Source organism: Amphiura filiformis, chromosome 10, assembly GCF_039555335.1.
Source record: "Amphiura filiformis chromosome 10, Afil_fr2py, whole genome shotgun sequence".
NCBI lineage: Eukaryota > Metazoa > Echinodermata > Ophiuroidea > Amphilepidida > Amphiuridae > Amphiura > Amphiura filiformis.
This window is the reverse complement of record NC_092637.1, coordinates 3,372,036-3,385,306: the sequence shown is the minus strand read 5'-3', so window position 1 is coordinate 3,385,306 and position 13,271 is coordinate 3,372,036. Positions and strand designations below refer to the sequence as shown.

The 13,271-nt window shown below is 36.4% G+C and overlaps 1 protein-coding gene across 1 annotated transcript; it reads left to right on the top strand.

Annotated features, from left to right (window-relative positions):
• Window positions 1-2,000: 2,000 nt before the first annotated feature.
• LOC140163329 (sulfotransferase 1C3-like) lies at window positions 2,001-11,262 on the top strand. The gene is made up of 7 exons (XM_072186727.1): window positions 2,001-2,028; window positions 2,778-2,948; window positions 3,769-3,893; window positions 5,500-5,761; window positions 6,234-6,328; window positions 7,976-8,207; window positions 11,156-11,262. Exons 1-7 carry the CDS (start codon window positions 2,001-2,003, stop codon window positions 11,260-11,262), a joined length of 1,020 nt encoding a protein of 339 aa, XP_072042828.1.
• The last annotated feature ends 2,009 nt before the right edge of the window (window positions 11,263-13,271 follow it).

Genomic DNA, 13,271 nt, shown 5'->3' with positions numbered 1-13,271 from the left:
TTACATGTAAACCCCGTACCTACATTATTATAGGCTATCGAGTTAACTTGGTCTTTTTCAAAACAAACCTAAACTGCAAATTATGATATCATATTCAATCCACTTTTTATCTAGTACATAAATGGACAAGACTGTTGAAGTACGTAGTTTTCAAACAAACAAGTCAAATTCGTTGTCAGGACCTTGTCGATTACATGTAAACTTTGTACCTACACTATTGTAGGCTATCGAGTTTTGTTAAATAGTACTTTGGTCATTCACAACACAAACCTAAACTGCAAATTATGATATCATATCCAAGCTACTTTATATCTAGTACATAAATGGACAAGATCTCAAGTTTGGCCTGACTTTTATAAAAAGAAACTGCAAAGATTAATGAATTTTAGCGTAGTAGCATGCAATATGCAAGAAGTATTTTCTAAAGATTTAGGTAGGTGCAATGATAGGTATGCTCAGGGGCGTCGCTAGACCAATATGCTTCGGGGGGTGTACAGTATGGTTTGCCGACGTAATTTTTTTGTAATTTGTTGACCCAAATTTTTTTTAGCCAGGACGGCGCTCAGAAATAAAATAAAAAGTGGTGGGGGGGAGGGGTAGGAGTCAACATTTGTTTCAAAATATTTTGTTTTTAATAGTAACTACTATACCATTCACAGTAGGTCTATTACGTTACATCAACATAATTACGTAACACATTATTTTCAATGGTTTGCTGTCATTTACTCATCAAGGCAGGCGGTCTCCCGTTATTATAAGGACTATGCTAATGATTTAAAGATTGACATGGAGAGAATAAACCATAATTGATTGACAGAAAGTACTAAATTTGTAACTTTTACGGTTTCGTGACACCTCTCATCCAAATGCGACCAAGCCAGGGCGGCCCGGTGAAGCAAAATGTGCTTTGGAATAACACTGGAGTTTGGATATAGATGTTAGGATTTCTTTCTCATACAAATGTATGGTCCCCCGTTATTAAAGCTTGTACCGGGTTGAAATTTCAGATATTTTGAAAAGAATAAGTAGTTGAAATATAGACAAGTACTAAAATCATAGTTTTTTTACTTTTTGATATATGGCGCTAATTAGTTTATCTCCTATATCTACAACACAGCGCTACCAGTAGGGGTCAATTGCCTATTGTGAGTGCCCCTGTGCTGTGTGCATACATGTAGGCAACAATAACTGCATGGTGTGTTGCTTATTCAATTTAGGGGTGACGTACAAAACCTTGATCTTACGGAATGACCGTTGAAGTATGTAGTATTGAAACAAACAATGCAAAATCGTTCATATTAAAGCCATATTATAACATTTCTGTTCTGTAAAAATAGATTAGTATTTATTTTCCATAAAATGTTAGCATTTACTGTCAGATATGTCTCCTTTTAATTTGGAGCCGAACAAGTGAGGTAAAGCAAAGGAAATTGGAATTTACTACTAGCGCCAATGCATGTTACTCCAGCGGTTGTAATACGGTACCACTCACCCTCTGATGTATGTGTGTCCCGCACGCCGTGTGGTTACTGTGTTATGTGTTATGAACATCGCATACGTGTTCGACTAACATTTCCATCGTAATACTAAAACGACCGTTCCTGCGTTTTATTCAAAATCTCAGATTTTGACAAAACTACAGCACCTCAAATCTTGTTTTTTGCAGAGTATCGTTGTATACTAAAGTACATTTCAATCGTGTAAAAACCAGAATTTAAAAAAATTGTGAGGGCGTTCTCATCATCAAATGTTATAAAATGGCTTGAATTATAATAATTATATCCGTTGTCGATTACCGATGTAGATCTACCTAGATCAATTATATGCTATCGCGTTTTGTTGATCGTACTTTGGTCTTTTAAATATGATTGTCATATTCAGGCCACTTCAATGTACTGCATAAATGAACATGATCCTAAGTTGTTTTGGCTTGGTTTTTATAATACTAAACTACAGAGATTATATAATTTCGATTTACTTTTAGCGTAGCAGCATACAATATGGAACAAGTGCTAGGGAAAGAGTTAGGTAGGTGCAATTAACTCATACACATGGCAATTTCAATGTTATTCTTTAGCACTGTGGTTATTTCGTTTTAGATATATCCATCGGCCTCGAGGCATACTAAAACCCTTGTACAGGGTGAGTAAAAAAAGTGCAATAATGAAAATAATCAATTTTTATCTAAAAACCAAGTTGAACCTTTTAGGTGTTAAAACATTTTATAAATGATATATCTATTAGTGACCTTGTGTGAAAAAAATCAAGGAATTTGCTTTTACCGTTTTGTTTTTATGACACATTTTATAGCGATACCCAATTTTAATATGTTTGTCCAAGAGACATCTAAAATTTGAATGTCAGCCTACTCTGTGTAAGGTAGCTTTGGAACAACTGCCATTTTCTAAACCTCATTGGCATTGAAATAAAACGGAGCACCCAAAGAGTTTGTCCTTGGTCTTGTTTAAGGAGAAGAAACATTTTTGTTGTTATTTTCATTTTACCTTTACTTTAAAGCTGTTTATTCTCTATCAAAAACATAAAAATTTGTAGGCGGTTTTTCAAATGTTTTGATAGTTTTGATTCACTTCATTTTTTCACAGAAGGTGACTATTGAGTGTGGCATTTATATAAACTTTCAATAATGAGAAAGTTCAAGTTGGTTCTTACATAAATATATCGATTCTTTGCTCTATTGCACTTTTTTTGACTCATCCTGTATTTACAATCAAATACTATTTAGTATTTTTGTTTCATTCTTCACATTTGTTTTCCAGTTGAAAAGCTCATTGGGGAAAACGGGTTATTTTTGGTTCCAAACGATGACTATTACGAATTAGACGGCATTCCGTTTCCAACCCATTTAGTTCCACCATCCACATTAGAAGCAATGAAGACATGGCAAGCTAGACCTGATGATGCATTTATTATCACGTATCCAAAAGCAGGTAATACCGTGTTTGGCGTATTCTGAATATCATAATGTGCTATTCCAGAAAATGAATGCACGTCCTAAATTGTCAATAAAGAAATGTCTGTATTTCCACATTGCTTCCTAAAATCGACTGGATTCCAGTTGCTAAATAGGTTCTCGAACTACTCGCTCAAACCACCTCTACTCACGATCTAGTATGATAATATCCTTCGTATCAATTTGGTGTCCGGATGTTTTTGCGTGAGTGTGTATATATAGTGGAATCCGGTTGCCAGTCAGTAGAACTATTCGAGCTTTGAAGGATTGCTTTGTTTCATCTAGATTTTTTCATTTGTACAGTCCGGCTCCCCAAACTTAAAACCGTAAACACAAGTTGGACTGTTTGTCTATTCATATATTCATATTTTCATTCATGTTTCATTTCATTCACGTAATTTGTATACCGGTTTAAACGCGGTAGAAATGTCGAAGAGTTTGAAATGTTCTTGACTCTTTCGAAAACACGAGCACGGTTATTGTAGGGGATGGTTATCATGGTATTATGAGTGGTTTTCAGAATCTTCAATGGGGGTTACTGATCCTTTTTTGATCTTTTGGCCTGCTTATAGTATTAAAACTTAGGTCTAATTATATTCTTTCCAGAAAGTTACGTATTTCTACAGAGAGAAATACGGAACAGTTCGGGCAACTTTGCTACCCAAAATAGTTAGTTTAATGTAGGATTTTAATCGGCAGCTGTACCAAACTGTCCTAGTAGTATTGTTTGGATATTCACATCCGGGTGTGAACATCTGATTATGATCATGATGATGTATATTGATTTTTTTTCGTAGGTACAACATGGACGCAAGAAATCCTATCAGCAATATGCAACGACGGTGATTTATCTAAACTCAGTCTGTCGCATACGTTTTTACGTGTACCGTTTATGGAGGCCCATATGTTTACATCTACTGAGGTAAACATCAACAACGATGATGACGAAAATGACGATAATGATGATGATAAAAATGATCATAATATGCCGTATTGAAGATTTTTCCACAGCAAGTTCTTTTTTGGGATTATTAATGCTACGACCGATTTGTTACCAACCTCTATATAAATTCACTTTAAAACGTATTTTCAACGTAGTGACGAAATATTTTAGGTAATATAACACTATGGAATATAAAAACTAGTATTTTTAGAAGTTACATTTCAAGGTCGTTACATTAAGGTTACTCAATGTTTTAACATTAAGGTTATTTTTTTTTTAAATTAGAGACAGCACGTCACCCTTAAGGTTACTCATTGTTGTTTGTTGATGCTGGGGCCCAGTATCAACCAAAAACATCAAGGCCGAGGTCTACGCTCTTGCCCTCCACGACGCTCTTCCGATCTGTTTGCGACTAAACACTCCAAGTGGGACCCCAATATAAGGGCCCCGCAGGGCAAGAAAGCAAGAGTAACCTTAAGGATGACGAACTGACAGCTCGTCACCCATTTCATAGGCCTACTTTTACATTTGTTTTACTCTTTACCCTATAATTTCCCTCATTCTTCAGGCCCTGCCCTCTATCGGGGGCTAATTTATAGTTTAAGCTTGTTTGCTATTGTTTTTGGAGCAACATTTCTCTTTATAAGCCTGCGGCGCAACCTTGAACAATATTGTCTTAGCAATATTGTCTTTTGAGATAACGTGTGTTATGGCTGTGTTGACACCATGGAATGTATATTCTTTCACATTCCCAAGAGATGGTAGTCCACCCAAAGCATTTCATCGTGTCGTCTGACGATTGCCTTTTTAGGCATGAAACTACTACATAGTAACGACTACCTATTCTGGAAGGTCTGTTCTTTGAATTTTTATACGCTCTCCCTTTTGGGATTGAGCACTTATACTTTACTTTTACTGTCACAAATATAATTATATAAACTTTTTCATAACCATTTTATACTAGTATTTTGATGTAATAAATATCAGTATAATTTCGAGTTCAACTGAATGCGTTCATCATGAATAATAACATATTTTTAGTACAGTAATAGCGCCCTCTAGTTTATGTCTAGTTTCTGACTGGAAAACATTTGCACGAACGTGTTTCCTGAAGCGATGCTCTAACCGCTGAGCTATATCAACTCATGTGGCTACGGAGCGAGTTAGTTACCTATACCTCTACACTGTTCATTGCGCAATGCCGCTCATCATTCAGGATTATCCCCTTATCATATACGGTTATACTTATAAGCTACACAGACTTAGTATACACACAGGCGAGAGAAATTGGTGTAGCACAAACCCCGAATGTAATATCTGTTCGCTTGTGCCATGACATCTTGTAATTTCTGTTCGCTTGTATTTTTTCTGAATATTTGATATGCGAGCTCATGTTAAAAGTGGCCCAACTCGTTTTCTGGATGATTTAGTTAATTGAGCATAGCGTTTGAGCCCGAACCAGTAAAAAACCAAGTTCAAACTTATAACCTAGATATTACTGATTCCAATGCATTATTATTGTTGCTATGACCCTATTATTTTGTTATGAAAAGCAAACTTGAAATTGTATACATTTTTGTTATAGTCTGTAGTTTACTTGCAGGATATAAAAGTCCCAGAAACATATGAAATAGTAGACAAGATGAAGTCCCCTCGTACCATCAAATCTCACCTACCAGGACATCTACTGCCACCTGACGTCATGAAGAAGAAGTCTAGAGTTGTCTATGTTGCTAGAAATCCTAAGGATTTGGCTGTGTCGTACTTCCATTTCCATAATACTGTGCCTTCATTGCACAGTTACTCATCTTGGGAGGAATATTTTGAGGACTTTAGATCTGGAAAAGGTGGGTTTGTGGTTCTTTATTTTAAGCAAAGTAGCGAGGGATTGTCAGTAATTTGCCAATTTAAAAGCAGAACAAACTAGCCTAAAATTCATCTCTGAATATCTTTTTAAACTGTTAATGAACATTAATGATTGTTACATTTTTGATTAATTATGATTTCTTGAGCCATTTCATTAAGAGCTGACGTTGTATTATTTTTCACATAATCTTTTTCAAATTTTACATTAACAGATGTAAAATTTGAAAAAGATTCCTCTCACCAAAGAGACTTTTTTACAAAAGATAATGCCACCTTAAAAGTAATCATTTTATATTGGCAGTAAATGGTCCTATAGGCCTAAGATCATGTGGTAAATAACGGTCTTCAATAGGTGGTATATGGATTTCACCTGGAATAGCCCAATATTTTTCGTAGAATCTATTTCAACAATCAGAGTATTTTGTATTTTGAGCGATATTTTGAATATTACAGTTTATTGTGGTCCATGGTGGGATCATTACCTTTACTACTGGAACAGAAGACACGGACCAAACATTCTCTTCTTGAAGTACGAAGAGATGATACGGGTATGCTTTCGTTATTCTTATATCAAAATAAAACATTGTGTTTGATGTTCAACAAAAATCTATGGATTCTTTCATAGTATTACGACATCATTGCCAACGTTCCGATTTTATTACGCTTTATTTTTGGCTTTACTGATGTTAGTATTCAAGGAACTTAAAGCCATAATTATTTTAACATTTCCATAATAATTGGATTAGTATTTCTTTGCCATAAGATGTTAGCTTTTACTGTGAGATATGTCCACTTTTAATTTTGAACCGAACAACTGAGGTAAAGTAAAGACATTTGTCACCAATGCGTATCACTCCGTCGGTCGTGCTATGGCGCGGTCCTTTGATGTGTGTGAGACCGTCCCGCACGTCATGTACGTACTGTGTTGGTCAAAACTACAGCACCAAAAGTCATTTTTGCAGGGTATGTTACTTTCAATAAAGTACATTACAGTCGTGTAAAAAAACAGAATTTTGAAAAATTTTGCGGGCGTCCTCCTCAGCGAATGTTATAGCTTAAATTCATAATCTCATAAATATACGCGATGCGTGTGGTCCAATCATATTTTATTAGTTGTAAAATAAGTGACCGCAAAGCGCGTAATTGTACATTGCATATCGTTTCTTAATTAACGCGCAAACAAGCACATTAAAACAAGTGCGGAAGATACATTTTCAATCATCTTTCAAGCAAAATGCATGAAATCATTGGTATTTTACTTCGGGTAATTGAATTTCCCGTACAACCTTAAAAAGAGATATTTAATGTCTCCAAGTGTGAGATATTACTGACCTCCAATTGAATAATAAAATACGATTGGATCACACGCAGTTTCAGGTCATGAATGTCCATAGATATTGATTACATGTAAAAAAAGAGAATTGGATATTTCATTCTACATATTTACCATATTCGCCTTGCTATAAACATTGAATTGCGTTATCTGTTGACCTGATGAGAAAAAGTGTTTGTAGGGAGAAGTGTTAGCTCTCGTTCGTTAAAAGAAAATTCTGATTGAATGAAGGGAATACTGGGAATAAGGTTTTGACGAGGCCCATTTTCCAGCTATGCACTCAACCGTGCAGTGTAATCAAAGACAGTGTGGAGACAATTCACTGCTTGCTCGGAAGTTCTTGGACGAAAATGTGTACTCAGATGTATCGAGGTGGAAACTGTGCACAGATGGTTTAAAAGAGAATCGTTTTTGTATAGAAACCTTTCCATATGATATTGGGTGTCAATGAAACCTTACCTTCTGAAGAGTATTACACTTTTAGTGGCATGGTTAACACCGTTGTCGTTTTTAAAGCACTTGTCAATCATTGTTATAAACCAAAATAAACAAAATAATTTAAACCCACCACTGGGATCTCATAAGCAGACCTTTTTAAAATCTGCCTCAGATCACTCGGAATAAAATATTGGTGTTGTTTTACAGAGTGGCGCTATAATTGAAGACCGAATTTAAAAGACTACAGTAGTTTGCGTCCGACGTCAGGGCAAAGGCGCGACGTGATTGGTTACAGGACGTCATACGCAAACGAGTCTTTTTAATTCGGTCTTCAATTCTCATGATTACACGTGGTGTGGATTGATATTTCATGCAATTATGACGTCATCGATAATATTGACATTTCGTGTATCTACTTTGTTAGGATCTGAAGAGTGTCGTCATTAAGATCATGACTTTCTTAGGCTACACATTTTCTGATGACGTTATTGCCAAGATTGTTGATCATTGTACATTTGCTAACATGAAGAAGAACCCTATGGCAAATCCAAATGAGCTTATTGATCAACAGCGCGCAGTTCTAGCACGGAAAATTAACAAATCGACAGACGAAATAAAAGAAGAAGAAAAATCAGCACAACCTTTCATGAGAAAAGGTGGGTTAATAGTCACAGATTAGCATAAACTACGCATTTCTCTTTGTAACAAAATATCTCAACAAAACCTGATGTTTCTTTATGGTAAACAGGGCCGGATTTACCATTGGGCCAGATGGGCCCGGACGCAGGGCCTTCCCAATTTGGGCCCCCAAACTTGCACTATGCATCTTTCTTTTAGCCGAAAAACATTATGTTTGGGGCCAAATAGGGTAAAATTGCACAATTGGTTCTTTAAATAGTAAAATTCATCTAGTTCAATTCTACAATAGTCTGACAAATAAAAATTTTATATTGAAATCGGAACAAAATATGCTCATACCTCCTCTACATTATAATGCACCACTATAGATCTTACAAGCAAAACTTGGCCGATTGGTGAGTTTGCCCCCCCAAAAAAAAAAGAGGTAAATCCAGCCCTGGTGGTAAATAACGGTGTCTATAATGTCCGTCTCCATTTTATAAGGACCGTAAGGCGAGTCGGCACCTGATCGTCACGTATATACATGGAAAACACTGTGACAATACGTAGTGTATTGTCACGGTGAATATGGAAGAGTATGCTGTATGCTAGCATATACGTATGGTCACGGTGTATACCGTTGTCAAAATACCACGTACTTTAGTACAGTAATAACGCCCTCTGTTGGTCATAATTACGTATTTTCAACGTAATGAAGAAATATTTGAAGTAATATGCGACCCCATAGAATATAAAAAGCAGAATATTGGTATGTTAAAAATCAAAATGAGGTATGGGGCTGGCTGGGGGTGGATACGGGGCGTTATCTCAAAAGACAATATTGCTACGACACTATTGTTCAAGGTTGCGCCGCAGGCTTATAATGAAACAGTGTTGCTCCAAAAACAATAGCAAACAAGCTTAAACTATAAATTAGCCCCCGATAGAGGGCAGGGCCTGAAGAATGAGGGGAATTATGGGGTAAAGAGTAAAAAAAATGTAAAAGTAGGCCTATGGAATGGGTGACGAGCTGTCCGTAAATATAACAGAATTTTCGTTATCAGTTCGTCATCCTTAAGGTTACTCTTGCTTTCTTGCCCTGCGGGGCCCTTATATTGGGGTCCCACTTGGAGTGTTTAGTCGTCGTATGGGAGTATCCTGCCGGCCCTGCGGCTTTGATGTTTTTGGTTGATATTGGCTCCAGCATCAACAAACAACAATGAGTAACCTTAAGGGTGACAGGTGTCTCTAATTTAAAAAACCTTGAAATGTAACTTCTAAAAATACTATTTTTTATTTTCTATAGTGTTATATTAACTAATATATTTCTTCACTATGTTGAAAATACGTTTTAAAGTGAATTATGACCAACAGAGGGCGCTATTACTGTACTAAAGTACGTGGTATTTTGACAACGGGATACACCGTGACCATACGTATACTAGCATACAGCATACTCTTCCAAGCACGGTCTTCACCGTGACAATACACTACGTATTGTCACAGTGTTTTCCATGTACAATATATGTGTGTATTGGGTCCACCCGGAGTGGTGCCTGAGCTAGCGATCTTTGTGCTCAAATATATAGAAAAAAAAAGCTCACAATCAAAGGGAAACGTGTGCGTTCAATAGGCACGGTGAGATCGCAAGGCTCATTGACTGGGTTTTATGTTTCCCAAATGTGCAAAAAATATCCGAAGTCCACTTGCTCATTAGCGCCAACACCCCCTCTCCCACACACACACCCACACACCCCACCCCACGTGTTTTTAATCGAGAGATGAGAGAGGTAATATACTCATTTTAAAAGAGACACTACCCGATAAAGGTAAATTTAAATTTACCCGATAAATCTTGCTGCAAATCACTCCAAAGTATTCAACTACCAATAAGGATTCGGAACAAAGTACAAACCGTCCAAATTCGGACTAGTTTACTATATTTGGGATGTTTCGTTACTTAGGTAACAAGTTGAATGTGATCAATCCTCATTAAACTCATTGACATATTTTGCAATGCCTATAATATTATACCGAAACATCTTAGATGGTACAAACTATTCCTTATTGTAGTGTTTTGCATAACGAACAATCTGGGACAATTGAGACAATAAAGAAAACCTGAGTATATTTACGAAGTTAATCCCAGCAAAGCCCAAAATATGACATTTAGCTTTTCAGCTATCACTTGAGAATGGTTGGTCACAGGTAGGTCGAACTAAACTGGCCCCAAAAAGAAACTTATAATTTTTCACAAGGTCATATCTTAAAATCTTGTCCATAAAAATTAACCAAAATTGCACACAGAATTACTTCAATACTCTTCTCTAAACACTGGTCAGTAACCAAACAGTTCACCAACTGACACAACAGCAAAATGCACTGACATGGAACAAGTTCTTGGACCACATTCGCAGCTTAATAATTGGCACCAAACACACAAAAAATCTGTGAGTTAGTGGAATAGTGTGTAACAAGACCTGTTTCTTAAAGAAAGTGTGTGAAAAGCAGCAGCTGCCCCGGACCACACTATTCCACCTACTCTTTGAAAATTAAAACCTGTTTAAGGATCTTGTATGCATTCTCACAGATTTCTTTTGCTGGGTGCCAATTATTCGCATGTGAATGTGGTCCAGGAAGCTGTTCCGTGTCAGTGCATTTTGCTGTTATGTAAGTTGGACAACTGATTGGTTACTAACATGTGTTTAGAGTAGAGCATTGAAGTAATCCTGCGTCTAATTTTGGTTCATTTTTATGGACAGGATTTTAAGATATGACCTTGTGAAAAATTGTAAGTTTCTTTTTAAGGCCAGATCATATACGTACTTTATACCTTTCTTTTCTTGTATCTGGTAGTGTCACTTTAAATTGAGAAATCGACCACTTTCCTAAATTAAACATTTTATATGCAGCGTACTGCAACTCAGCACACTCAAATTGACATAAAACAACCCTTTGGCTTATTATTATAATTATCTTCCACCAGGTATAGTCGGAGATTGGATGACACATTTTACGGTAGCTCAGAACGAGGTCATGGAAGCCCATATTCAGGAAAAGATGGTAGGAAGCGGACTGATATTTGATTATTAAAGCAAAAACCAGAGAAGGAACATTGGTTTGGTTGGAAATTAACAAGAATGGAATGATTAAAAATAGTCTCCTTCACAGTCGGTTCTGTCGTACCTAACAACCCGTCTACAATCGAGCAGAAACAACAACTCCTCTGACTCCTCCAAGTCCAGAGAAAGGACTCATGAGTGCGTTTGTGGCACAATTCCCGCTCAAGTGGATTTCTGCGTTATCTCGCGGGTCTAAATGTCCTACATTGACCTTGGGGCGTCACATTTTTGGAACTATCGTAATTCTAAAATTCCGACGGGTGTCCTAATTCTGGAATTTCGACAGCTGTCAAAAAGTTAAATAATGCTGTAACGTCAGGTTCATGCTATTTTCAATAATCAACTTGCATCATGTTAGAGGCGCACTGGCTAGTGTCACGAGTCGTTCTGACTCAAGGCCAAAATCACCTTTTACCCAAATTCAAACGAATGCACAACACAAATACACTGTTTAAGGAGGCTGTGTACTCTCAGACATGCATGTAGTAAAAGTGCAATAACTTTGTAATTATTCGCGCAAGACATATACAAGTATACATTTTTATGAAGGCAAGACATCAATAAATCTTAATATAAATACAGATTTGGGGTAAAAACAACAATTATGAAGAAAATCTCAAAAAGTGAGTTTTTGGCAATATTTGTTAGGTACATCATAACAAAAAAACACTCTTTCCAAAATATTTTATTTTGTTTTTAGCTCAATCTTGAGGCTCCATTCCAAAAACGTTTATTTTATTTTTTGATATTGGCCTTATTTTTGAGATATTGACCATATAAGGCATCAAATTGAACTTTTAAAATTCACAAACGCCTATTTGCACAAAATTATGCCTAAAATCGGAAATAGACCAAAATATTAAAAAAATGAGAAAACCGTTTCTTGAGTCGATCATGCTTTTTACGATGATCATATTTGCTTACATATAGATGCTGTATTTATTGAGTTATCGTGTACCTAAATCGTCATTTTACCGAGAAAATGAACATTGAAATAATGGCCATTGAAGTTTAAAGTGGTCACATTTTGCACTTTCATCGAAACTCGCAGGAGAATGCGGCAGTTTTTATTTTTCTACCTTACATTACATAAACATCGGGTAAATCCACGGCCCCTTGAGAAGTTTGAGCGAAATCCATTCATAACTTGATATTTAAATCGGGGGAAAGAACTTGAAAAAATCCACATTTTATCAGCTAAACGGAGCCATTTGACCACTAGGTTTTTGTGCTTCCGTGGTGTTTCCATAAGATTCGCCGCGCATGCAGATAAGCGTCGCGTATGCGTAGCGTATTTGTGCGTTAACAAATTGCGCGATACGCAACGCGATGCGTTGTTGCGCGCGTGTACCCTGCTGGTACAACAAAGATTTTATTTCCTTTTCAATTTCAAACACGAGTGGAATAGTGAAATAAAATCATTAAAATATTGCAGTCGGAGTTTACAAATCTGGATTTTCATTCCTTGTATTTATAAAAAAAAACATAACAAAGTATATACAAACATATCAAAAAAACTAAATTTTGCGAAAGAAACAATGTCTAGAGTACACAGCTGCCTTAATTAAGCTAACAAAATCTAAGTCTTTAATTGAAAGTAAAATATGATTGGTACAATATATGACAACAAATGCACAAACGATACAATCAAATATAATCACTCTTACTTAGCCAGCATTCTTCGTCTTGATGGTAATAGAGTTCTTGCAATGTTCGGACGGCTGATGTATATATCGATCCTTAATCACTTGTCCTGCGAAAGTCCTTTGTGCACTTGCATTTATAAATATCCTTGCGTATAAAATCCTCACACAAAAATGGTGCTACTTTCTCCAAATATTTATCTCCTTGCGCTGCTTTCTCCAAACTTAACTCCTTGCGCAGTTCTCCAAACAATTAACTCCTTGCGCCGTTCTCTATCTCCAAAATGGTGCTATTTTCACCTTTCACACAATTTCTTCAGGAAGCAGGACTGCGATG

Excerpts from the sequence above, each read along its gene's own strand:
- LOC140163329 (XM_072186727.1), top strand. The coding sequence starts at position 2,001 with ATGGAACAAGTGCTAGGGAAAGAGTTAG. Across the intron at positions 3,894-5,499 it reads ATATGTTTACATCTACTGAG|TCTGTAGTTTACTTGCAGGA; the intron begins GTAAACATCAAC and ends TTTTTGTTATAG. Across the intron at positions 5,762-6,233 it reads GGACTTTAGATCTGGAAAAG|TTTATTGTGGTCCATGGTGG; the intron begins GTGGGTTTGTGG and ends TGAATATTACAG.